Source organism: Solanum verrucosum, unplaced genomic scaffold (assembly GCF_900185275.1).
Source record: "Solanum verrucosum unplaced genomic scaffold, falcon-dt-bn FXZP01000229.1, whole genome shotgun sequence".
Taxonomy (NCBI): Eukaryota; Viridiplantae; Streptophyta; class Magnoliopsida; order Solanales; family Solanaceae; genus Solanum; species Solanum verrucosum.
The window spans coordinates 5,276,643-5,300,188 of NW_026020011.1; the positions used below are offsets into that span (position 1 = coordinate 5,276,643).

Genomic DNA, 23,546 nt, shown 5'->3' on the forward strand with positions numbered 1-23,546 from the left:
GCTCCATATTATAGCTCATCAAAGTTTAGGTTGATAACTAACCCAAGTAAATTTATGGGAATATTTAAAAAAAAATGCTTTGCCTCCTTCCCTATGCTTGATCTTAATTAGTAGAGTTGACTTATTATGGCATTAAAACAACTTATCTTAATATTATTAAGTCAAAATTGTCTTATTATATTATTATATTAACACTTGGTATAAACAATTATTTGTGCATCAACTCAGCATGAAGTGCACTTCAAGTTTTATTTTTTCATAGATTTCCTCACACAATAGGGTTTGGATCTGATAATTAAGAAGTCAACATTGAGCTTTGAACTTTGTGTGACAGTTATAAGTTCAACAAAAATTATACATGGACCAATAAAATCATGTCACATTTTTAATTTAACATGCCAACTCTTATTCATTTATCAACAAAAAATATAAATTATGGAGGAATGATTATGTTATGATTCTTCCATTTTTAATTAAAAGTCTAAAGTTCAAGCTCCTTAGAATGGATAAAATTTTGTTAGGAATATCCCCTCTATAATGCATGAATTTTAATTAGTTGCATATAATAAGGAAGAAAAACAAATGTTTCCACGGTTTAAATATTTGATATTTTCTTTTGGTAGTTTTTCTTTTCTTTTTAAAATGTCTCTATATTTACTAACTCTCCATATAATTTCAATGTTCTACCTAGATTCTTTAAGACCTATTATGTAAAATGCATTTTAACATTATATACATTTTAAATCTAAATCACAATATTTAGGGATTTATATTACTTTTTAAAATTTTGTGCCTAGTTGAATTAAGCCACTTAAATTGGAATTGGAGAGTAACAAATTATTATCCCTTCAAAAATAAAATTTTCAACGCCCAAAAATGTTACTATTCATTATTTTATTTTTCCAAAATTTACCCTTTTCTCTGATATTTTTTTCAAATCCCAACACTAATTATTTCTACTTTTAATTAAATAAAGTTTCCAAAAAATAAAAAGGATACCTTTGATTTGTGTAGTTAATTACTCTCTACGTTGTAGTTTTTTTTTTTATTTATGTTCATTTAGAAAAAATAATAAATCCAAAACTGAACTATTTTCTATACTCATTATCTTATTTATTAGACCTTCTTCAAATAACAACAGCAACAACATGGCTAATATTAAGGAGATGGTTGAAAAATAATTATCAACGCTGGTATTAAAATTTCTAAAACGTGATATTTTTATTTATATTTATTCTTTTTACTTTTTAGTGAAAACTACTGTGTAGATAAAATAGTAAGGGAATGGAGCAATTTTCTCTAGGTAAGTTAAAGTTTGAAAAAGTAGTTGTAGAGTCTTTAGCTTTTAGGATTCTATGCAACTTTTTTTTTACTTTAAATATGAGAGTTAATTCAGCATCTCTATTAAGATAAAATCAAGAAGAAAAAAAATATGCTGCTAAACAAATTGATAGTAGTTTTTTTGGTCTCATTTCTCGTTGTTAATAGTATAGTGGCTGAGAATCCTTATAGATTCTACGAATGGAATGTTACTTATGGTACTATTTCTCCTCTTGGTGTTCCACAACAGGTTTGTTTGTTTAATTTTCATGTTTTGGAACGGATGTGATATAGACAGTCTACTCTACGTGCAGATAACGTTTTGGAGATTTGATTTTATATTTGTGATGATTTTGTTGTAATTTTTTGTGTTTTTTTTTTTTTTTTTTTTTTTTCTTGTGTATAGGGAATTTTGATCAATGGGCAGTTTCCTGGACCTGATATTATTTCTGTCACAAATGACAATATTATTATCAATGTCTTCAACAATTTAGATGATGATTTTCTTATTTCATGGTAATTTTGCCTCACTTACTTCATTTGTTATCGTCGATATTATTAAATGAATAAAAATATCTATAGATGAAATGGTCACACATGCTCTTGAGCTCCTTATATCGTTCTTTTATCACTCGTTACATGTCTATTATTTGTGAAATCTATATAGGCATGGAGTGCAAAATAGGAGAAATTCATTCCAAGACGGAGTATGGGGCACGACGTGCCCCATACCACCAGGGAAGAATTTCACATATCGTTTGCAAATGAAGGATCAAATAGGAAGCTTTTACTATTTCCCTTCAACTGCATTTCACAAAGCTGCTGGTGGTTTTGGTTCCATCAGGATCTTTAGTGGACCTTTTGTAACTGTTCCTCTCCCTGCTTATTCTGGCGATTTCATCGCCCTTATTGGAGATTGGTACAAGAGAAATCACACGGTACTTATAAATGAATTTTTCATGCTAGATGTCATTATATTTGTTGACGATTTGTTCTGATACTTACTTGGTTTTACTATTTAAAATATACATTTATACAGAACCTTAAAGCAATTCTTGACAGAGGCCACAAGTTGCCTTTTCCTGATGGTATTCTTATCAATGGTCGTGGCCCTAATGGCGCTTCCTACACAGTTGATCAAGGTAAATACAACTGCAGATGTCGTAATTCTTCTTGTATAACAAAGTTAGAAAAGAAATAATCTAACAATGAGTATCTCTATGTATGAGTGCAGTGCAAACGTATAGACTAAGGATATCGAATGTTGGATTGGAAAATTCACTGAACTTTCGTATTGAAGGACACAACATGACGTTGGTGGAAGTAGAGGGTACACACACAATGCAAGAGACATATACCTCACTTGACGTTCATGTTGGACAATCATACTCTGTCCTCATCACAGCTGATCAAGCTCCTAAGGACTACTACATTGTTGTTTCATCTCGTTTCACGTCTAAGGTTCTGACTACCACAGGTGTACTTCACTACAGCACCTCTAACAACATGGTCTCTGGCCCGATCCCTAGTGGACCAACCATTGAAGTTGGTTGGTCTCTTCACCAGGCCCGTTCTATCAGGTGTGGACTTGTTTTCACCACTTTACTTATCATATTTCGCTTTTCTAATGTAACTTGGTACTCTTTTTTTTTTGTGTCTTGATTAGGACTAACTTGACAGCTAATGGACCAAGGCCTAACCCACAAGGCGCGTACCATTATGGTATGATCAATACAACTAGAACTATCAGACTTGCAACTTCTGCTGGCCAGGTGAATGGTGAGCAGAAATATGCTGTCAATAGTGTGTCGTTTGTGCCCACTGATGATACTCCATTGAAGCTCGCTGACTACTTCAAAATAGGAGGATTCTACCCCGGAAACATACATGATGTCCCCATCGGTGGAAGAATTCACCTCAACACATCTGTTTTGCAAACTGACTATAGGACATTCATTGAGATTGTATTCGAGAACAAGGAGAGTATCGTTCAAAGTTGGCATATTGCTGGTTACGCCTTTTGGGTAGTAGGGTAAGAACACTCGTCATTCATTCCAATTTCTAGTTATTACTCCCTCCGTCCCAATTTATGTAAAGAAGGGAGTGCTATTGAGTTATGTTTAATTTTGACTGTGAATTATTCCTGATGTTAAATATTAGCATGGACGGCGGACACTGGACTTCTGCAAGCAGGGACCAATACAATCTTCGTGATGCAGTTTCACGTAGCACAACTCAGGTGATCAGATTAGTTTATATAATATGAAATAATTTCTTTCCTGAGAAAAAAAGACTAACATGAGAAAATATTGGAAAATGTAGGTGTATCCAAGGTCATGGACAGCAATATACATTGCATTAGACAATGTGGGAATTTGGAACATAAGATCAGAGTTTTGGGCGCGACGGTATCTCGGACAACAACTATACATGAGGGTATACACAACATCAACCTCCTTACAAGATGAATATCTGATTCCAAATAATGCTCTTTTATGTGGCAAGGTGGCTGGATTCCACAACAAGACCATATTAAACTAAGGGCCAAATAAATATGATAAATTTGATTGACATATGATTTTCACGGATTAGGGTGTTAAGATAGGTAATTGTGTGTCGTCTCGTTGTCCAGCGAGATAAGTTTCTCTTTGCATATTATTAGTATTAGCACTGTTCTCGTAGTTTATGGTCTCTCAATTCCTGCTTATATTGTTTATTGTGCTTTAACTATTGTAAGTTTCTTTTTTCTGTATGTTCTAGAATGTTTCCCTTATTATTTGTAATATCTTTCCCACTTTTTGTGTTACTTAAGTTAATATCTTCCTTACTTTTTGTGTTACTATGTGGATCAGTTCTACTAACATTAATGTAAGGTTCATTATCTTTTTAACCTTAAAAAAATTGCATTCGGTTCAATTCTCATGGTTTTAGTTGTCTTGAAATTTATAATTTAAGAATTGTTGTTTTCCTATCTACGATTAGAAATTCACATTCTGTTATGTTTGCTTCTGTTGGATTAAAACAACCCAAAAATACTTTTAATATTGCTTAGACTTGTAAGTTCTAGAATTTTTACACATAAAAGAAAGAATGTTAAATATGAAAAGTCCTTCCAATGGTTATGATCCTCTATTTAAGCCCAATGTACCACCACCAAAAGAGCTACATGGAATTGAATATATTGTAATCTTAATAGGTAGTGTGTTTCATAGCAGTCTTTCTACACATCCATATATTTTGCTTATATTGTTATTGGAGGATAATAAATTAACTAATGTTGTGGCCATAAAAAATAAATACAGTCCATATATTCAGTTTAAAAATCTCAATAATTTTTAAAATTTACGAATTTAAAAAGCATTTGATTAATTTGATACATTGGATGATATTATGGAATTTCATTATTAGTTTAGTGTTCTTATTATGTTATATTAATATTTTCTCAAATATATTAAAGATGTAATATTTAATTACAATATTGTTTAAATTGTATGTTATGAATTATATTGAGTATATTAGTATTATTGTAGTAGTAGTACTTTGTCCCCAAGTAGATTTGCTAACCTAGATGATGAGGACATCTCTGAGGACAAGGAAGAGGAAATGCTGGATTATTGTTTTGCAAATGCAGCTAGGAATGCTGATATTTCTCCTAGGCAACAATGCAACAACAAAACGAAGCATGGAAGAAAGCATAGTTGAAATGGTAAAGTGACTGAGGAGTTTGTTCCAAGGCACCCTACTGATGCAACTGGCGAAACAGAATCATATGATAGTGTCAACAGCTTCAACAAGATCCAATAAAACAAAAAAATGATGGACAATCAAGTGTTATTGGACAGATTTGAAGAAGCAGACAAGAGAAACATACTTTAAGTTCCTTTAGAAATTCAAACTATCTTTTTTAGTTCATACATTTTAAAAGGAAGTTTGAGGTTGGTAACTCAACTTTCTCCTTGGCTTTTATGATTTTTTATTACTTAAGAATCCTCACTTGTAATATCATCATAGAGTGTATTATAAACTTTGTAATGATCATAGAATATCTAGTTATCTCTAGCTCGTATTTTCTTCATGGTTGTTAGTTAGTAGAGGATAGGTATCTCATTAGGATTGGTAAGGTAAGGACCAACCTCCCTTGCTTGTACGTATTCCTATTGAGATTTTTTTTTTATGTTTATTATTAATTAAAAAAAAACACTAGAACACTGTCTACTGGTATAAATTTGCTCAAAAAAAAGTATATTAGTATTATTGTACTTTTTTATATTTAATATTCTTTTAATTTAATATATTTAGATGTTGAGAAAACAAACAGACTTAATAATTCAATGTTCAGATCTACAATAACATCTTAATCATTTAGATGTGCATTCAGATTCAGGCTTTATGTTTTAATCTTAATGAAAACAAATAAGGCCTAATGACTGAGTGGTAAAAGAACAAATCAACCACACTTTTCGGGACCTTTTTTTTTCTTCACAAGATGAAACTCAACTCTCATTCTTTTCGCAAATGGAAGGAGATGTCGTGCAAGCCGAAGACTTTGTCAAGTGTCGATAAACTCACCTATGATAATGGGTCGATCTTCAGAATCAATCCTAATCGAATATATTGAAGGGAGATCATCTATCCTCTTAATCCTTATAGTAGATATTATATATAGGATAATCAATTCACTGCGGTGCCCAAGACAAGACAAGATGAATAAGAATGTTGAAGGGACATAAGACTCAGATAAGGTAAGGAAAGACACTGACCATCTAGGTCACCAATCTTCTTTTTTAGGGAGTTGGAGACGATCATTTATTAGAAGTGTGAAAACAACTAGAAGTTGAGTAAACTAATGCAACAATTTTAGGCTTAAATATAACGTTACAGAATGATTGTAGTTTAATAAGTGAAAGAAACATAATCTGAAATCATTTTCACGACTTAGGCACAACATTATACCATTTTCCGAAAATAAATTTATACTTAGTAAGTCTTTGGCATTGAGTTGAGCTAAATTGAGCCCATTCTTCAGCCCAATCGAATCGAACCTATCTCAACGCTAATTCAACTTATTTATCAATATGAACTGTGGAGGGATACTTGATATTTCTCTACCTTTAATCACATGTCTCGAGTTCAAGCTTATAGGAATGAAGAAAATTCTATTGGCAGTATCATCTCTAAAAAATGAATCAGGTAATGCATGGATTTTAGTATTTGCATAGCTCCATTTCAATATTTGACATTTTCTTTTAGTATATTTATAACAACAACAACATACCAATTAATATTAAGGATATACTTAAAATAATAATCAACTTAGCTATCGTTACAAAGTATTGGTAAAATAGTAGGACTGAGAGAGGATTTTTTTCTAAATAAGTTAAACATTGAAAAAGTAGTTGTAGAGTCTTTGGCATTTAGGACTCTATGCAACTTTTTTTTCACTTTAAATATGAGATGTTAATTCAAATACTCTGTTAAGAAAAAGAAAGAAGAATTTTTTTTTTGACATTTTAGTTAGTTGCATAGAATAAGGAGGAAAAAAAATGTTGACATTTTCTTTAGGTGCAATTTTTTTTCTTTTTAAAATGTCTCTATATTTACTAACTCTCTATATAATTTCAACTCTCTATATAATTTCAATGCTCTACCGTAGATTCTTTAAGACCTAATATGTAAAATGCATTTTAGTACATTATATACATTTTTAATCTAAATCACAATAATATTAAAAAATTTATATTATTTTTAAAAAATTTGTGCCTAGTTAAATTAAGCCATTTAAATTGAAATTGGAGAGTAACAAATTATTATAGCTTATACTCCCTTCAAAAACAAATTTTTCAAAGCCCAAAAATGTTACTATTCGTTATTTTATTTTTCCAAAATTTACCCTTTTCTCTGATATTATTTTCAAATCCCAACACTAATTATTTCTACTTTTAAATAAAGGTCCCAAAAACTAAAAGGATACCCTTTGATTTGTGTTGTTAATTACTCTCTACGTTGTAGTTTTTTTTTTTTTTTTAATGTTCATTAAGAAAAAATAATAAATCCAAAACTTAAGCATCATTTACTATACTCATTATCTTATTTATTAAACCTTCTTCAAATAACAACAACAACATGACTGATATTAAGGAGATAATTGAAAAATAATTATCAACGCTGGTATTAAAATTTCTAAAACGTGACATTTTTATTTATGTTTATTCTTTTTACTTTTTTTTTCTTTTTTGTTGAAAACTACCGTTACAGTGTAGGTAAAATAGTAAGGGAATGGAACAATTTTCTCTAAGTTAAAAGTTTGAAGAAGTAGTTGTAGAGTCTTTAGCTTTTAGGACTCTATGCAACTTTTTTTAACTTTAACTATGAGACGTTAATTCAAATACTCTATTAAGATAAAGTCCAGATGAAGAAAAAAAAATATGTTACTAAAAAATTGTTAAAGTAGTTTTTTTTTGTGTCACTTCTAGTTGTGAATAGTATAGTAGCAGAGGTATTTCCTTATTATTTGCTATGTCTTCATTATTATTTTTTTATATTATTAGAGATAATTTAGGTATAAGTTTTATGAACATTAACATAATGTACATTATTTGTTTACCCTAAAAAAAATGCATTTGGTTCTATTCTTATTGTTTTAGTTGTCTTGAAATTTATAATTTAAGAATGGTTGTTTTTCTATCTATGATTAGAAATTCACGTTTTGTTATGTTTAATTCTGTTGGATTAAAACAACCCAAAGATACTTTTAATATTGTTTACTCTTGTAAGTTCTAGAATTGTTACACAAAAGAAAGGATGTTAATTATGAGAAGTCCTTCCAATGGTTATGATCCTTCGTCTAAGCATAATGTACCACCACCAAAAGCGTTGTAGAGAACTTAAAAATCTAAAATACTACAAGTGTCTAATTTTATTGGATGTCCACGAAGGGCTCAATAAGTTTGTATTTGGACTATTTAGATCAACTAAATGAGAGTATGACTATGTAGTAAAAGAACAAATTAACCACACTTTTCGGGACTCCTTTCTTTTTTTTACAAGATGAAATTCAACTCTCATTCTTTTCTTTCATAGTTGGAGCAAATGGAAAGAGACGTCTTTTATTTACAAGATGAAATTCAACTCTCATTCTTTTCTTTTATAGCTGGAGCAAATGGAAGGAGATGTTGAGCAAGCTGAAGACTTTGTTAAGTATCAGTAGACACGCCTATGGTTAGGGGTCGATCCTGAGAATCAATCACAAGATGAAATTCAACTCTCATTCTTTTCTTTTATAGCTGGAGCAAATGGAAGGAGATGTTGAGCAAGCTGAAGACTTTGTTAAGTATCGGTAGACACGCCTATGGTTAGGGGTCGATCCTGAGAATCAATCCTAATTGGATTTATAAAAGGGAGACTCTCTATCCTCTTAATCTTTAGAGTAAATATTATATATAAGATACTCAAACCATTGCGATGTCCAAGATAAGGCAAGATGAATAGGAATGTTGAAAGGACATAAAGCTCAACTAACGCAAGGAATGACCCTGACCATCTAGGTCACCAATCTTCTTTTTTAGGGACGATCATTTCTTAAAACTCGATAATAGTGTGTTTCTACCAACAAAGAGACGTATCTGTTCTATTGCAACAGTGCTGATTTTTCCACAAATAGATAGAAAACAACGATTCATTTGTTATGATTCAAGACAATGCAATGTTATGTGTAAACAGAACTAGAAGTTGTGTAAACTAATAGGAGCATTAATAAGCCAGTACTACTACTTAATCGTTACATTGCGCTCTGAGGTTGTATATATATAACAGCACTCGAAGAAAGAAGCACAACGTGGTTCACAAAATTACAAGATTCAAACACCAAAGATAAATCTGGCATAAAAAAACTGGCAAGTAAATCGCCATCCTTTGAAGCAACAAAGCGGCAGGTTATTGTCAACTGTCAAGTAATTGAACTGCATATCGTGATCTAGAGATTAGGGAATCGAAGGTCAATTCTGCTTCAGTTTGACGAGATTGAACATTCGTTCCAGACAGTTTGAATCCATGATGCCTGAAAACAGTCAAACCAAGTTTGGTGTCATACTAATTGTTATTAAAATCTGCCATAATTCACAGTAGGAAGCAACTTCAAGACAAAGAAAAATAGGGACACGAAATGAAATCCGTAAAGAAGCAAAAAGTAAAAACAACTAAAAGGGAATAGGTATGTCTCACTTGGTGAAATGAGCTTACCCACCTTACACATACAGGTGGAAGTTCGAATTTCCATTTTGTTTGCCCTTCCGCACTCCCTTTCCCTTCCCACTTAGAAAAATATATGAAAACTGTACAACAAAATTTCATCTCTTAATACCGAAGTGGTAGAAGAGTAACTACACAGCCAGCTTCTGCAGTTGTTTATCAATCTCGTTCAGCCTCTATGAAGTAAGACAAACTTGTAAAATGAAAGAACAACTTGAAGCAAAGTATCATCTGCATCCTCTCTATTCAGGTATAGACTCTAAGGGAACGTTTTGTAGGAGGTATTAGAGAAAATAATACATGTAATAGCCTTGGTAATATTTAATCCCTTGCTTGGTAGTGTTCTCAACCTATGAATTAGTAGTAAACCATCACATTAACAATACAGGTACTATTCCTATTCAAATACACCTCATTTAGTACTATTCCAGTTCTAATACACCCTATTCATTTAATACAACAAACCAAACAGTCAATAAAGAAATAATGTCCGCATAATTAATCCCAGCATTACTAATACACCCTATTTAGTACTATTCTTATATACCCTACCAAATGACCCCTAAATGTTTAGTTCAATTTTTTTTTTAAAAAGAAACACAATTTTGTCAATGTCCTTCAAAAGAGTTGCAACATAAATAAAGCATGGCAAATGACAAATATTATGGATCCCTAACACTCATTCACTCGTCCTTTATTAAGAACTCCTCCAAAGAGAACCAACTCCATTTCTAGAATGCTCAACCCACATCTAGAATTCACTTCCTTCAGAGAATGCCCGGCTCCATGTTGTTCAGACACTTAAAAAATGTTGACGGGTGCGTGTTGGATCCTCCAAAGGTGGTGCATTGTTGGAGGATCTCACATGGGCGCCGCAACATTTTTGAAGAGTCCGAGTTACATAGCCCCATATCATTTTTCAAAGTAGGTGTAAGTGGTTCTTCAGGCCTTAGCTTAACTGGCATGACTCCAGCAACTTCATTTCACTCATTCACAAAGAAAAATGCCTCCAAACTATCGATGATTAATCCAGTCCACAGAGTATGTTACTTCCAGCTTTTTCCAAAACAAATCGAGCCTGATCTATGTTTCAAACAGAGATATGGGTATCACAGTCTTTAAACTATTAAGGAGACATTATTGAACAAACCATAGAAACTTCAAATCCAAAGTCAAGTACTCCCCCCGTCCCAATTTATGTAGCAATGTTTGACGAGGCACAAAGTCTAAGAAAGAAAGACTGACTTTTGAAACTAGTGTTATAGAATATACCATAGACATTTGTCTGACTATAATTATTCTCATTAAACGTAAAATAAAAAGTTTAAAATTAAATTATTTTAAAATAAGTTAGTATGGTATTCTTTTTCAACAGACTAAAAACAAAAGTATGCCATATAATTGGAATGGAGGAGTAGTTTCTTTACTTTCTGGAGCATACTTCATTTGTGCAGAAAAACAAATGATGCCATGCATCCATAATAATCCAAAAGGCAACAACATTTTCATTCAATTATTGTATAGAAAGACTGTACGCCATGTATCCAGGACAGTCGTAAAGCTTACAGTTGAGCTGCTCAGAGAGGACATATTTCTAAACGTCTCCAATCTTCACGATATACATAAACTGATAAAAGGAACTCTTTTTACTACAGCATGACTATTTTGTGTAACATTCAGCAACTGAACATTGTTTATTTCTAGCTAAGTTGCACAGAACAGGAAATTCGACCCTCAATTTCTCTTCATCCAACCATCTATCATTCCAGAAACAGGTTCTTCTACCGTTTCCAACTTTCAATTCGTGAATCCCTGAAATTCAGGCCATAAATTACTTATCTGCTACCAAATACTAATTCTTGAAGGCAGTGCCTCTGGTCTCATGAGGTTTTTCATCAGGTGATTGTCCCCGTTAATTTTAACTATCGGTGTGAAGGGGGCAAACATGCTTAGTTTTGATAATTTTTCAGAAGTTCTTATACGCATAAAGGTATATTTATAGGACGACTTTATACCTACGGACTCTCAAACCTAAGGTACCAGTAATGTCATTTTCTAGTGATTTTCATGTGGCAGTTATTTTGTGGGATAATGGGTAAAACATGAGTCATTTTATTGGTATAAAGCAAACAAAAGTGATTTCACTAAGCCATTTCTGTATCTTGGATGACCATCTAAGAACTTAACTCTTAATGCATCGCATGGGAGGGGACGGACCAAACAACTATGCAGTATTGAAACACTGATTTTCTTTTCTTTTCTTCACTTCCCTTTGGTAAGGAATGTTCATATAGTTTCCATAGTAGTTATTATAAGCCAAACTTTCCACTCATTTGACCTTCACATGCTGTTTCTGAAGACAGGTCTATTAATCAAACAATAAATCAACTTAGACTCGATCACTAAGCGAACTGGTAATACAATGAAATCATCTATAACTGGTCTCTAAGGATGTCCAACTGTTGTTAAAGCCTCAAGCAAGCTTAGTTAAAGCTAGGTTGTAGCCGATGGTGATGTAATCGGACGACATTAAACAAAAAAACAATCATCTTTTTCCATTCTGCAGCATTCATCCTATTTCATTTCAAAATATCACATCAACAAATAATTGAAAACTCCTAAATTGCTTAATTCATTAACACTAAATATAAATTGCAGGAATAACTCACATAGAACAATACAATCTTACTTTTCAACAGTCTTCACCGAAGAGGCGACGAAGACGGGAAGCAAAGCGACCAGTAGGCTCAGCAGCAGCTTCAGCAAGCAAGCTTTGCCTAATATGATCCATTCGTTGAACAAGTCCTTGTTGTTCTTCCTCGAGCGCAGCATTATCCTCCATGAGATTATGAATACGATACTTTTGCCCAAGCGATCTAACACTCAATAGAAGTATTCCTGTCATGGCGAAGAACTGTATGAAACTGTCTTTTCTCTTCATTGCGTTTGCAAAGAAGCCTAATGACTTATTAGGGTTCTGGAAGCCGCCGGAAGCGACCGATCTCGGTGGTGGAATAGAGGAAGCCATTAAGATTCCTGAAAATGCCGGAAAAATAGTCGCCGGCGGGCAAATGATCTCTAAGGAATTGCAGCAGTCTAATGACACTTTTTTTTAGTTCATTGCTTTTTGCACTCCTATTTTGTGTGATTTGTACTTTGTCCTATTTTTTAATTATTATTATTTATATTCTAATTATTTTTTTTCCAAAATAATGAAAATTGTTCATTGTTTTAAAATAAATTTATTTTTACTTGTCATATTTTACGTATTAAGATTTTTCTTTTACTTGTTTTACCCTTAATAACAATAATTTATTCTCGAGTCTAATATTAAACTTTTAATTAATATAAATATTATGATAAAATACTCATACCAAACACTATTTTACTCTGTAGTTTATATTGTAGAATATAATAATAAAAAAATCTGTTGGGGTTTACCTTCTGGGTCGAGCTCGTCGCATCAGGCTTGCATAGTGTGGATTATCTCTCCTATGTGGTTTGCGAGCTATTGCATAGGAGCGGGAGTTTTACCCTATGCGCACCCAAAGGGTAGCGGCTGCGGATTTTCCTTGTCATCAAAATAATAATAAAAAAATCTGTTGACAATTAATGACATATAATAATAATAATAAAAAAAAAAAAAAAAAAAAAAAAAAACCAAGAAATAATTATAAGAATTGCAAAAAAATTAGATAAATCAAAACCAATAAAAAATTCATTAATTTAATTTAATTTTAAAATTTTAAAATTCAAACTTAATTTTTTAAATCTATTTATATAAGAAAAAATCTAGTCAAACAGAACCATATACATCTTTAGTAAAATGTTTACTAGAAATCTATTTAGTTTTTTTTTCCATAAAAATATTGGCTAGTAATCTATTTAATCTTTTTGCCTAATTAGGAGTCAATTTTTTCATATTTTATTTTTATTCTTATTACAGTAATTTGGTTAAAATAGTGTGCCTTTTTAGGACATGAATTATCATTTTTCTTCTGGGGACTCTCATTCATCACTCTCTCTTTCTTCTTCTAACCCCCCACCCCCCTTTCTCCACCCACCCCACACCACCGGAGGTTTAAACCCTAACTCTACTCCGATGGCTTTAGCCGGCGGCTATGCAAACTCCAAGTTAATCCAAAACGACGCTGCCGTGGCGCCACCAAAACCCTTGTCATCTTCTGTAATCGAACGATATAAGGCGGCGTTGAAGGAGAGGGAAATGGAAATTAGGGCTTCTATGCCGAACGGCGATGATGATGTTATCGTGTTGCCTCCGTCTATGAATGAGATTGTTAGGCTTTATGAATTGTTGTTGTCCGAACTGGCTTTTAATTCTAAGCCTATCATTACTGACCTTACCATCATTGCTGGCGAACAGAGAGAACATGGTGAAGGCATTGCTCATGCGATTTGTAATCGGATTCTAGAGGTAGTGTGTTACAGTATTCTGTTTTCTTACGGTTTTGAAATGCTGCTTACAACAACAGTTAATCCTAGCCGTTTCAATTCCCATTTTCAATCTGATTATCTTAATAAAGCGATTTCTTTTGTTCTGATGTAAAAATGGTATTGCCTTTGCTTTTTCTATGTCGAATTCTATCCTTTTGAACTGTATTGAAGTTTCTTGATGAACTGTATTGTTTCAGGAGTGTTGGATTCTTGTGCATTCTGTTGATTACTGTAGTGGTGAATTGTTAATCTTGTAACTGTTAAAAGTTTCCGTGGGAATGCTGTTTTTTTAGTTTGGTTTATTGCATTGCCAAGAGTATTGTCATCTAGATATCAAAAGTTGAATGCTAGATTTTAAGTCCAAGTATTCTGTGAATTCTGGTATGAAAATGTGACATTTTATGGTATGGGAGTCCTTGGCAATAAGCATTAAGCAATTGAAATGAACTTAGATGCTTTAAGCTACTCTCCATGACATATACGTTAGAGCTGAATGAAGCAGTTCCAAAGTCTGGGATCTTATACTTGTCATGACTTAGCTGTTCTTGCAGATTTTTATGTTGTATGGAGCTTGTGAAAACTCTTACACTCATTTCTTCTGAACCCGAAAGGAAAAGTTAGAAGAAGTATACTGATAGCGACTGACACTCAAAATTATAGATTATATCAGGCATGGACAAATATTAATTCAAATTAACGAGTTAAAGTAATACATTCTTAATATTCCAGTCCTCTTGCTTAGGTCTCCTTAAATTGTTTCATCTATTTATTTTTCTTTGTTTGGGCTGCTGGTGGCTAAGATTTGGTGTGGTAGTTTGTGGTTGAGTATTAGCGTTGGATTCATCATCTCCATGTGCTTTTAGATGAAGTTAAAGATTAGGGTACTTCTCCTTCTAAAATAATAGAATGATGAAAGGTGCTTCTGATATCCAATAGTTCTAGCGTCATGTGGTTGATGTTACAATATGAACGGAATATATTTATTTTTATGATTAATATTGCTGTGATGCAAATTAGTCTTTGAAGCTTACTGATTCTTACAAACTGGGCAGCAGATGTAGAAAAGTTTGTAGTCGTGCTCCTTTTGCTTGATCAATTCCTTCCCTGTGTAAATGAACAGAATACTTGCACAATAGATGGTGGGGAAGTTTGTCCTTTGTTTGGCTGTGGTGCATAGATTTGATATATTCTTACATAGAAGAGGTTAAGAGAAAATATATCATGGAAGAGTAGTTTGGTTTACAGTTGATGCTTTTTCAATAGGTGAGTTGTATGAAGAAAAAGGAACTCTTGGGATTGCATGCTAAGTGCTATTCCTCTTAGAATGGACTGGAAAGAATCAAAGAAATAATGAAAACTTCATGAGATTTAGAGAAAATCAGCATGTAACTACTCCCCTACTTAGTTTGAAAATTTTCTAGTTCACATTATGGCTGAAAAGATAGCCGTCTCTTTATTCGTTTTGATAATTATTTTATTTACAGGGGTTTGTTTTTTAAGGATTACTGTTCAAGTGCTTTCGACCACACATCACCTGCAACATAAGCAGGACAAAATGTAGGAACTAACTACTTTCTGAGAGCTGTATGAGGTGCCGCCCAGTATAGCTAAAAACCACTTGATAGTGAAACTATTGATCACTTGTATTAACTGTTTAGGTTAAGCTAAATCTGACCAATGCTTATTCAGATTTTTATATTTACAAGTAGAGTCTCTGCCTTTCTTGCTTTTTTTTTTGTCCGGGGAACTGGTAATTTTTTGTTCTTAGCATGCCATTTTGATGTATTTATACCCATATTTTTCTGCATTCTCACATTACTCTTTTTTAGGTCCCAGTTGAGCAGAAACTACCTGCATTATACCTTCTGGATAGTGTTGTAAAAAATATTGGCAAAGACTACATCAAGCATTTCTCTTCCCATTTACCTGAGGTGAGTTGTTTTATATGGTATTTGCATGACTGCTATGATGTTATACCACTTTATATGATTTTGTTTTTCTTTTCCAAGGTTTTCTGTGAGGCATATAGGCAAGTGCACCCTAGCATGCATCCTGCAATGCGCCACCTCTTTGGAACATGGTCGACTGTGTTCCCAGCACCTGTTCTCCAGAAAATTGAAACTCGTCTTCAGTTTTCACAGCCGGGGGTCCAACAATCTTCTGGCTTGACTTCGTCAAGAGCATCTGAATCACCCCGACCAACTCATGGCATTCATGTAAATCCAAAATATTTGGAAGCAAGGCGTCAGCTTGGGCACTCCACTATTGATTCAGTAAGCTTTTAGTGAATCCCCATTCTCCCCTTGACATCTATTCCCTTCTCAAGTTCTTTGTTTTCTAAATTATCTCTATTTGCAGATGGGTTTATGTTTTCTGGTGCTGTATTAAGTATTTATTTTAATTTATCATCTGTGCCGGTGTTCCCCCTTGGTTCTCATATCCATACCTAATATTCGAAATCGTTGAATTAACTTTAAGGATGTGGCCAAATTTATGAAAAAGTCTTCAGCAAAATATTGTACTAATTAATATAATCTGAAATGCATTTTTTTTTAAAAAAAGGTAAGTATGTTATATATTCAAAAGCAGAATAACTTAGCACTAAGGTAGTACACATAACTGGAAACCTTATGTACAAAAAAAGACGAATTAGGGGCTCTCTAACACTGAGGATCTAATTAGTGTAGGCATGAAACAAAATTTTGGTCAAAATTTTTTGTTATGTGAATTTTTTTCTATTAATTTATGCCTTTTAAGCTTCCTTTGGTTCCTATACACTACCAATGAGGTGAAAAAAATACCCTTAATTGGCTTCTTTCTTTTGGGTAAGTGCAATAGCAACACCATTGGAGTTGCTTATTCCAATGGGAGGAGAATATGTTTAACACCAACAAGTTCTAGGGCTTAAAACTGAAATAATTGTTAAAAATGTTACTTTTTGAAGTATCAAATTGAGGCAGAAATGTCATTCAAGGAGACTAAGCTTGAAAGTAGGTAAAAGGCTTTAATCACGGCATAACAGAAGTTTAAAGCCTTCTGCCTCCAACTTTACTAGTAGTACAGGTAAGACACATCGTTGACACATATCATCAACATTGTTGAGTCTTATGGTTGGATCTTCTATAGGTAGTTGTGATAGACATAATTGAACCACTTGATTCTAGTTTTCCTTTTCATCTCATTTTTCATCCCTTTACTGGTACTTTATGAGGTTTTGAGAATTTGGTCCTTTGGAAGTACCTGGGCCTGTAATTAAAGTAATTCTATTGAGAGATAGGGGGTTAGTGTAGAACAAACTTGCTTGAGGATGTCATGTTGGCATTTCTCATTAGGTGTCAAATGTGGTTAGTTATTTTTTAGTCCAGATACAGATGATCACTCGACATTGATTTGTGAAGTTAGAACTGTTCGCGCAATTTGGCTTAGCATATTTTCAGGGAGTCACCCTACAGATATCGTAGTCTAGTTATCAATCCACATGTTTTTTTTTCTTTCACGCAATCTAGATGAATGGGGTAGAATGAAATAGCATTTTATAAATCTGCTGACTCCTGTAACTTCTGTATACTTACTAGTTAGGTAGTTATAAGGGTATTATTTTGAAGTAAATGTGATAGGCTTCATAGTCGAGTTACACCGACCGACTTGCTTTGTTGTACTTATTAATATGTTTTCATTTAGATGCCAAACATGTGAAAGGGTTTTAAACTGCAAAAAGGGATGATGAGTAGAATTTCTTAGAGTGAAGTTTGACTGTTGCAGGTAAGAGCTGAAAATTCTACAGCGCATATATCTTCAGATCTGGAGGCCAAGCAAGTTCTGTCTACATCTTCAAAGAATGCGAGATCATCCTCTCCTTATAGAGTGGGGCCTCCGAGGTCATTGTCACCCACCCTCAACGAGTTTGCCTTGGATAATCCTGCCATAGGACTCAGAGAAAGGGCCTCACCATCTCATACTGCATTTGATTATGGGCTTAGCAGAGTAAGAGGTAGAGATGTTGAGAGGAGTGAGTGGCAGAGAATTTTGCCTGATGGTGCCAATCAGCAACCAGACATTCCTTCTAAATATCGCATGAACAAGGGAATTGATCTTCAAGGACCTAGAGCTTTGATTGATGCTTATGGAATTGATGAAAGGGAAAAAGTAGCCAATCTGAGGCAACAAAAGTTCGCGAATGCCACTATTAATGGCTTAGGCAATAGGTTAGCAGTTAAGACATGGCAAAACACCGAAGAGGAAGAGTTCAACTGGGAAGATATGAGTCCAACTTTAGCAGATCAGAGTCCTTTTAATGATTTGTCAACATCTGTTCGCCATCCTCAGAGCATTAGAATGAGACCTGGTGTTGATTCACAACATGCTGTGCCTTTGGTGACTGACCCTAGAAGGAGCTGGGCTAATCGAGGACAATATTCTTTAGTTCATGATTCTTCCTTGGATGATGTTCACTCGGTTAGTATTGATGTACTATTGCATGCAGTTATTTTCCTTAGTTTTGTGCTTATTAATGTTATTCAATTTAGTTTTTTGCTTATTAATGCTATTCAAACTTTTTTGATGTCTCTGATATCTTCAACTTGTTTGGAGAGCAATAAAAAATAGCCTTAGCAGCATATTTTTTAATCTTATCTTCAGCTGATTGTTCAGATTGGAATTCTATATCTGCTTCCCCTTGGCTAAAACAAACCTAATTGGAGCCAGTGGCTTTATTTGGTTGTATTTATTATCTCAGTTATTTGATGGAAGTGGACCAAACTCGTAATTCTTACATTTATTTCGCGATCAAGATAGCATCATAATACACCATGAGTAAATTCATTTGCTCTTTGTCTTGTATATAAGGGGGCATCTTTTTTTGTTTTATCACTTGAGATTTTTTTTTTTTCATATTGAAATTATGTCAGTTCTTTTGGCAGTCTGGTCGAGGGGCGAGAAATAAAATTACTGGATATTGCGATGAGACATCTCTGCTTTCAGGTTCACATTATCTTCACAAGCTTCCAGAAAATGTGCCACAGTTGCCTCTAAGACATTTAAAGGGTGAAGGAAGTGGAATCTCATCAGCGACCGGTGAATCAAAGCACCCTTTGATTGGCAATTTGGCTGCTGATGGACATACTTGGAGGCCACCATATGTTCCGCCAAGAATGAATCCTACTTTTGACTCTTCAGTTCAGGATATTCGGGTGGTTACTGGACGTGGCCCTGGTGTACCATGGCCTCCCCAAAATGTGCATGCTCCCCAATCTTTGACTTCAAAACCTGTTGTTCTGCCTCATAATCATGTCAGAAGTCCTTTTGAAGTAAATAATGCAAGCAATTCAGTTGTCAATCATTCTTTGGACAGGCCAGTTCTTCCTGAGCAACATATTGATAATTTGAAGAGCAGCTCACATATCAAGTATCCACAATTTCCTAGTCAACACCCCACGTCATTTTCTGCAAGTCATCAAAACCCTGAGCAAGTGGCGTCAGCAGAACCTCAGCTATTGCTTTCTCAGCGTATTCATCAGACTATGCCTCCAAGTGCCTCACTTCCAGCCTCAAACCATTTGCTACCGCCAATTTATAGATACCCTTTACAGGGTCCTGGTTCTTCTATAGGTACTCACTTCCCCCGTCCAGTTTCAGGTCCACAGGTGTCTATGCCATTGGTTAATGTCCCAAATACGTCATCACAATTTTCCTCAGGAGCCTTGCCACCTTTTCCCAGAGGCCCACTTCCTATGCCTTCTAAATTCATGCCAGCATCCCAAAATCTAGGTCAGGTTACTCCTAACCCTCCAGCAGCAGGCTTTTCAAGCTTGATTAACTCACTCATGGCACAAGGTTTGATTTCATTGACAAATCAAGCTCCAGCACAGGTACTTGTTTTTTTTCCTATGTCAAGCTTTCTCTACTGTCAATTTTCTTGTGAAGATTTTTCTCAGCCATGTGATACAATTTGTAGGATCCTGTGGGCCTTGATTTTAATCCGGATCTTCTTAAGGTTCGTCACGATTCTGCAGTAACTGCTTTATATACTGATCTTCCAAGACAGTGCACAACTTGTGGCCTACGATTTAAATGCCAAGAGGCTCACAGCAGTCATATGGATTGGCATGTAACCAAGAATCGAGTATCAAAAAATCGCAAGCAGAAATCTTCTCGTAAGTGGTTTGTAAGCGTCAACATGTGGCTTAGTGGTACAGAGGCTTTGGGATCTGATGCAGTTCCTGGATTTCTACCGACTGAGCAAGTTGTCGAAACGAAGGATGATGAAGAATTGGCCGTCCCTGCTGACGATGAGCAGAATGCTTGTGCACTGTGTGGAGAGCCTTTTGATGATTTTTACAGCGATGAGACTGAAGAATGGATGTATAGGGGGGCTGTCTACATGAATGCACCAAGTGGGTCAACTGTTGGAATGGAAAGGTCTCAGTTGGGTCCAATTATTCATGCAAAATGCAGATCTGAATCTAGTGCAACTCCACATGAGGACTCCAGAAAAGTGGATGAGGTCGGCCCTCTCTTTTCCTTTTTCTTAGGTTAGATTATTTGATTGCATTTTAAATATTATTGTGTTAGTTATTACTGAATATCATAACCTGATGGTGATGCACATGATGCCAAATGCCAATATGGACCCATGACTGGGGTATCATTCTCTTAGTGGTGAAACACCTAACATGGAATTTAATCAGTAGTGCCTCTATTTTTCCCTGTAGTCGTATTCCTAGCAACTTTTGGGTGGTTGAGGACATGAGGTTGGTCATAGCTCAATGCTTGAATCTCTATAGTTTGTTCTTGAAGTTGTTCGGTACTTGGGGTTCGTTTGGTGGGGTGTATAAGAAAAGTGTTGGATAGGGTGTAGTTGTGCTGAATTTATTTCTTATGCATTGTTTGATTTGGTGTATTAAAAATAACATGCATTGCATATTTCTAAAAAAAGTCATTTGTATTCAAAAATAGCCTCCACAAATAGTGGAAAGAATGTGGAAAAGGTTTTGAGGGAAATTGTGTCTTTACCCATGCTAATGCATTCATTAACCCCCCCCCCCCCCCCCCCCCTGTGTTTTTCATGCATGCATACTTTTTCTAATGCATGCTCTATTCTTGCATTAGTTATTATACATAGGTTGAAAAAGTGTACCAAACAAGGTATTAGTAATACGTAGAGCGAATGCATGCATTATTTTTTAGTGCGTCCTACCAAACGACCCCTTAATGACATAGTGCATACTTTTCTGAATATAATAATTCAAAAAGCAAGTTTACCTGCGAATTTGAGTGCCTGATTGTGTATAATTAGGTGCAAGTTGAGGAGACACAAGAATTGCCACTCCTTAGAGTCTCTAGTGTCTAGTGATTATCATAAATTGCTGTCTGTTTGTAATCTCAAAACTGTTAAAAGTTCGAGACTTTTTGTACTATTTACTTTTCCCAGATGCAGGGAATGTGCTTGTCGATCCAGGGTTACTGTTTATGGTTTCTAATTTGTTTTTTATGTTTGGAATTTGTCTATTCTGTAGGGTCAGGAAGATGGAAGTCAAAGGAAACGAATGCGAAGTTAGCTTCATTAAATCAGCTTCTAGGTGCATTGTAACTTTATCTTGAGATTTCTCCATGATAGCATTGAGCTTTAGATTATTTCTAGGTACCATGCCAGAATCATGTACATGTACAGGAGTTGTAACATCAAAGCTTCTTGTCAGAAAAAGGTTTCATACAGTCTTGGGAGCATTTTTATCCTGACTTTCTCTATTTTCGTTTCCATTTCGGATCTTCTTTCATCTGTTTTCTTTTCCTGTTCACTTTTTGAGTGGCACGACCAGCCAGGTGCTTTTCGTATCCTTCGAGTGTGAAAACATTTGTGGGTTTAATCCATTTTTTTCTCCTTTCACATAGAGGTTTCTGCAGGAGGATATGCAGGGAATGCTTCGATGATCTTCTTCAAGCTCGTGCTCTGTCAGGACAGAATAAATCTACCGTAGGTGCAATTAGGATATCCTTCTAGTCTTATCAGATGTATAAAATATGAAAATTTTCCGTCTAAATTTACTAGGCGTATACATTTCGATGTTCGAGCTGTTTCGATATGATATCTAGTGCTTCTCTGTGTTGAATTACTCATCTGCTTCAATGAAACATGTTGGCATTTGTTATGTGCTTGAGACAGAGAAGTCTAATACTAGTAGTTCTTTTTAAACAGTTAATACTATTCGTCTGTCGGGGATCTTTATGCAAATATCTGGTCGGATTTACTGTTTACTTTTCTTCTTCAGTATCGATAGATTATGCATTAATCATATATATACATTTGCTGTCTGTTTTATGTTTATGCAGTTGAGTGGGCAGCTATTCGGATTAATTCTTCTGTATAGAGGAAAAAAGCCAATTTACAACTGTAGTATGCAGTCCAGAGTCTGTGTTGGAGTTCCGACTCTAAATTTGAATCACGTACTGCAGGGTCTATCTGGGAGTGACGCTTCCAATAAAGTTTTCTCCATATCCAAAGTTCGAACTTAAGACTTGTGGTTAAGGGTAGAGCAGTTCTATCACCGCACCTTGGTAGTCTCTTTTTTATCTTCTCATGTCAATTTTATTTCCATTTATATAGTATTAAACACGTTCACATGGTCAAAAAGGAAAATATGTCTTGTTTTTGAGTTACCTCTTTCGTCTCAAATTATTTGTTTGTGATCTTTTTTACATGCCGCTTAATAAACATTAATTAAAAGTGTTTAAACCTATTTTATCCTTCATTAGTATTTGAACACACAACAATCATAATATCACGGTAATTAAAGTGTTTGTAGTCTTTAAAAATAATTACCTGTAAAGATAAAAATGGGATGAACTTAATTCTAAAACAAAAATAATTTAACACAACTATGTTTATAAATCACGGAGACGGAAGGAGAACAAATTAGACAATTATTGTTGGACCCACTTTAAGAGCAAACTTAATGGCTTGGATCATTTTTCTTGGCTCCTCTTTATTTAAAGACGAAATGACTTGAGAAATCATTATATTTGTTTCCGTTTGTCATTTCGGTCCTTATACTTTGTGGAGTTTCATTCAGACACTAATATTTGATTCAAAGCAAGATTCTCAAAGTCTTTGACTTTTCAAGATTTGTTTATTAGAATGAAGATTTTCTTTGAGTATGTTATGAGCAATTTAACTAAGAATATTATGTTGTCGCCAGACATGTTTGCCTCCGTTTGCTCTATCTGTAAATTTTGAATGATAGAAATCAAAAATACGGAAAGGAGCAAAGGGAAATTGAAAGGACAGAGTATTTCTACGTTAAATTTCCTAACTCTTGTAAAATGACTTCTAAATATCTAAAATATGTGTAAAATATGGTGTTTCCCAACTCATTACGGAGGTCCTCATAAAGTCTTTTGAGAAAAAAAAATTTGGGTGCTTCGAGCGCCAGATTCATAGGCTAATACACACGAAAAATTGGGAATTTGGGCAATTCTTAAAAAAAGGCTTGTAAATGCGGAAATGGATGTTAAAAAAATGGTGTGAG

At 34.3% G+C, this 23,546-nt stretch overlaps 4 protein-coding genes across 6 annotated transcripts in view; 2 read left to right on the plus strand and 2 right to left on the minus strand.

The window, feature by feature from the left end:
- LOC125820422 (enoyl-CoA hydratase 2, peroxisomal) overlaps positions 1-23,546 on the minus strand; it is a 48,831-nt gene that overhangs the window by 23,845 nt on the left and 1,440 nt on the right. The gene's annotated exons all lie outside the window — the stretch shown is intronic.
- On the plus strand, positions 1,427-3,861 carry LOC125820421 (L-ascorbate oxidase homolog). Its single transcript, XM_049499850.1, has 8 exons — positions 1,427-1,570; positions 1,727-1,836; positions 1,988-2,258; positions 2,360-2,462; positions 2,555-2,900; positions 2,987-3,352; positions 3,481-3,559; positions 3,643-3,861. The coding sequence occupies exons 1-8, from the start codon at positions 1,433-1,435 to the stop codon at positions 3,859-3,861; spliced, it is 1,632 nt and encodes a 543-aa protein (XP_049355807.1). The 5' UTR covers positions 1,427-1,432.
- LOC125820424 (uncharacterized) lies at positions 9,246-12,635 on the minus strand. Of its 2 annotated transcripts, none has more exons than XM_049499855.1 (2): positions 12,237-12,635; positions 9,246-9,376 (listed from the first exon to the last, which is right to left on the minus strand). In XM_049499855.1, exon 1 carries the CDS (start codon positions 12,593-12,595, stop codon positions 12,260-12,262), a length of 336 nt encoding a protein of 111 aa, XP_049355812.1. In that variant the 5' UTR covers positions 12,596-12,635; the 3' UTR covers positions 9,246-9,376; positions 12,237-12,259. The 2 variants fall into 2 exon arrangements, with proteins under 2 accessions (XP_049355812.1, XP_049355811.1); XM_049499854.1 differs by having other exon boundaries at positions 12,257-12,634.
- LOC125820415 (polyadenylation and cleavage factor homolog 4) lies at positions 13,579-21,739 on the plus strand. 2 transcript variants are annotated; one of them, XM_049499845.1, is made up of 8 exons: positions 13,579-14,002; positions 15,852-15,953; positions 16,032-16,295; positions 17,785-18,477; positions 18,942-19,889; positions 19,976-20,524; positions 21,537-21,599; positions 21,662-21,739. In XM_049499845.1, exons 1-7 carry the CDS (start codon positions 13,670-13,672, stop codon positions 21,576-21,578), a joined length of 2,931 nt encoding a protein of 976 aa, XP_049355802.1. In that variant the 5' UTR covers positions 13,579-13,669; the 3' UTR covers positions 21,579-21,599; positions 21,662-21,739. The 2 variants fall into 2 exon arrangements, with proteins under 2 accessions (XP_049355802.1, XP_049355801.1); XM_049499844.1 differs by having other exon boundaries at positions 21,537-21,739.

Bases quoted from the DNA above. Each gene is read 5' to 3' on its own strand.
- LOC125820421 (XM_049499850.1), top strand. From the start codon at position 1,433: ATGCTGCTAAACAAATTGATAGTAGTTTTTTTGGTCTCATTTCTCGTT. The intron at 1,837-1,987 runs GTAATTTTGCCT...AAATCTATATAG, and splicing joins GATGATTTTCTTATTTCATG to GCATGGAGTGCAAAATAGGA. The intron at 3,560-3,642 runs GTGATCAGATTA...TGGAAAATGTAG, and splicing joins TTTCACGTAGCACAACTCAG to GTGTATCCAAGGTCATGGAC.
- LOC125820424 (XM_049499855.1), bottom strand. From the start codon at position 12,595: ATGGCTTCCTCTATTCCACCACCGAGATCGGTCGCTTCCGGCGGCTTC.
- LOC125820415 (XM_049499844.1), top strand. From the start codon at position 13,670: ATGGCTTTAGCCGGCGGCTATGCAAACTCCAAGTTAATCCAAAACGAC. The intron at 15,954-16,031 runs GTGAGTTGTTTT...TTCTTTTCCAAG, and splicing joins TCTCTTCCCATTTACCTGAG to GTTTTCTGTGAGGCATATAG. The intron at 20,525-21,536 runs GTCGGCCCTCTC...TCTATTCTGTAG, and splicing joins ACTCCAGAAAAGTGGATGAG to GGTCAGGAAGATGGAAGTCA.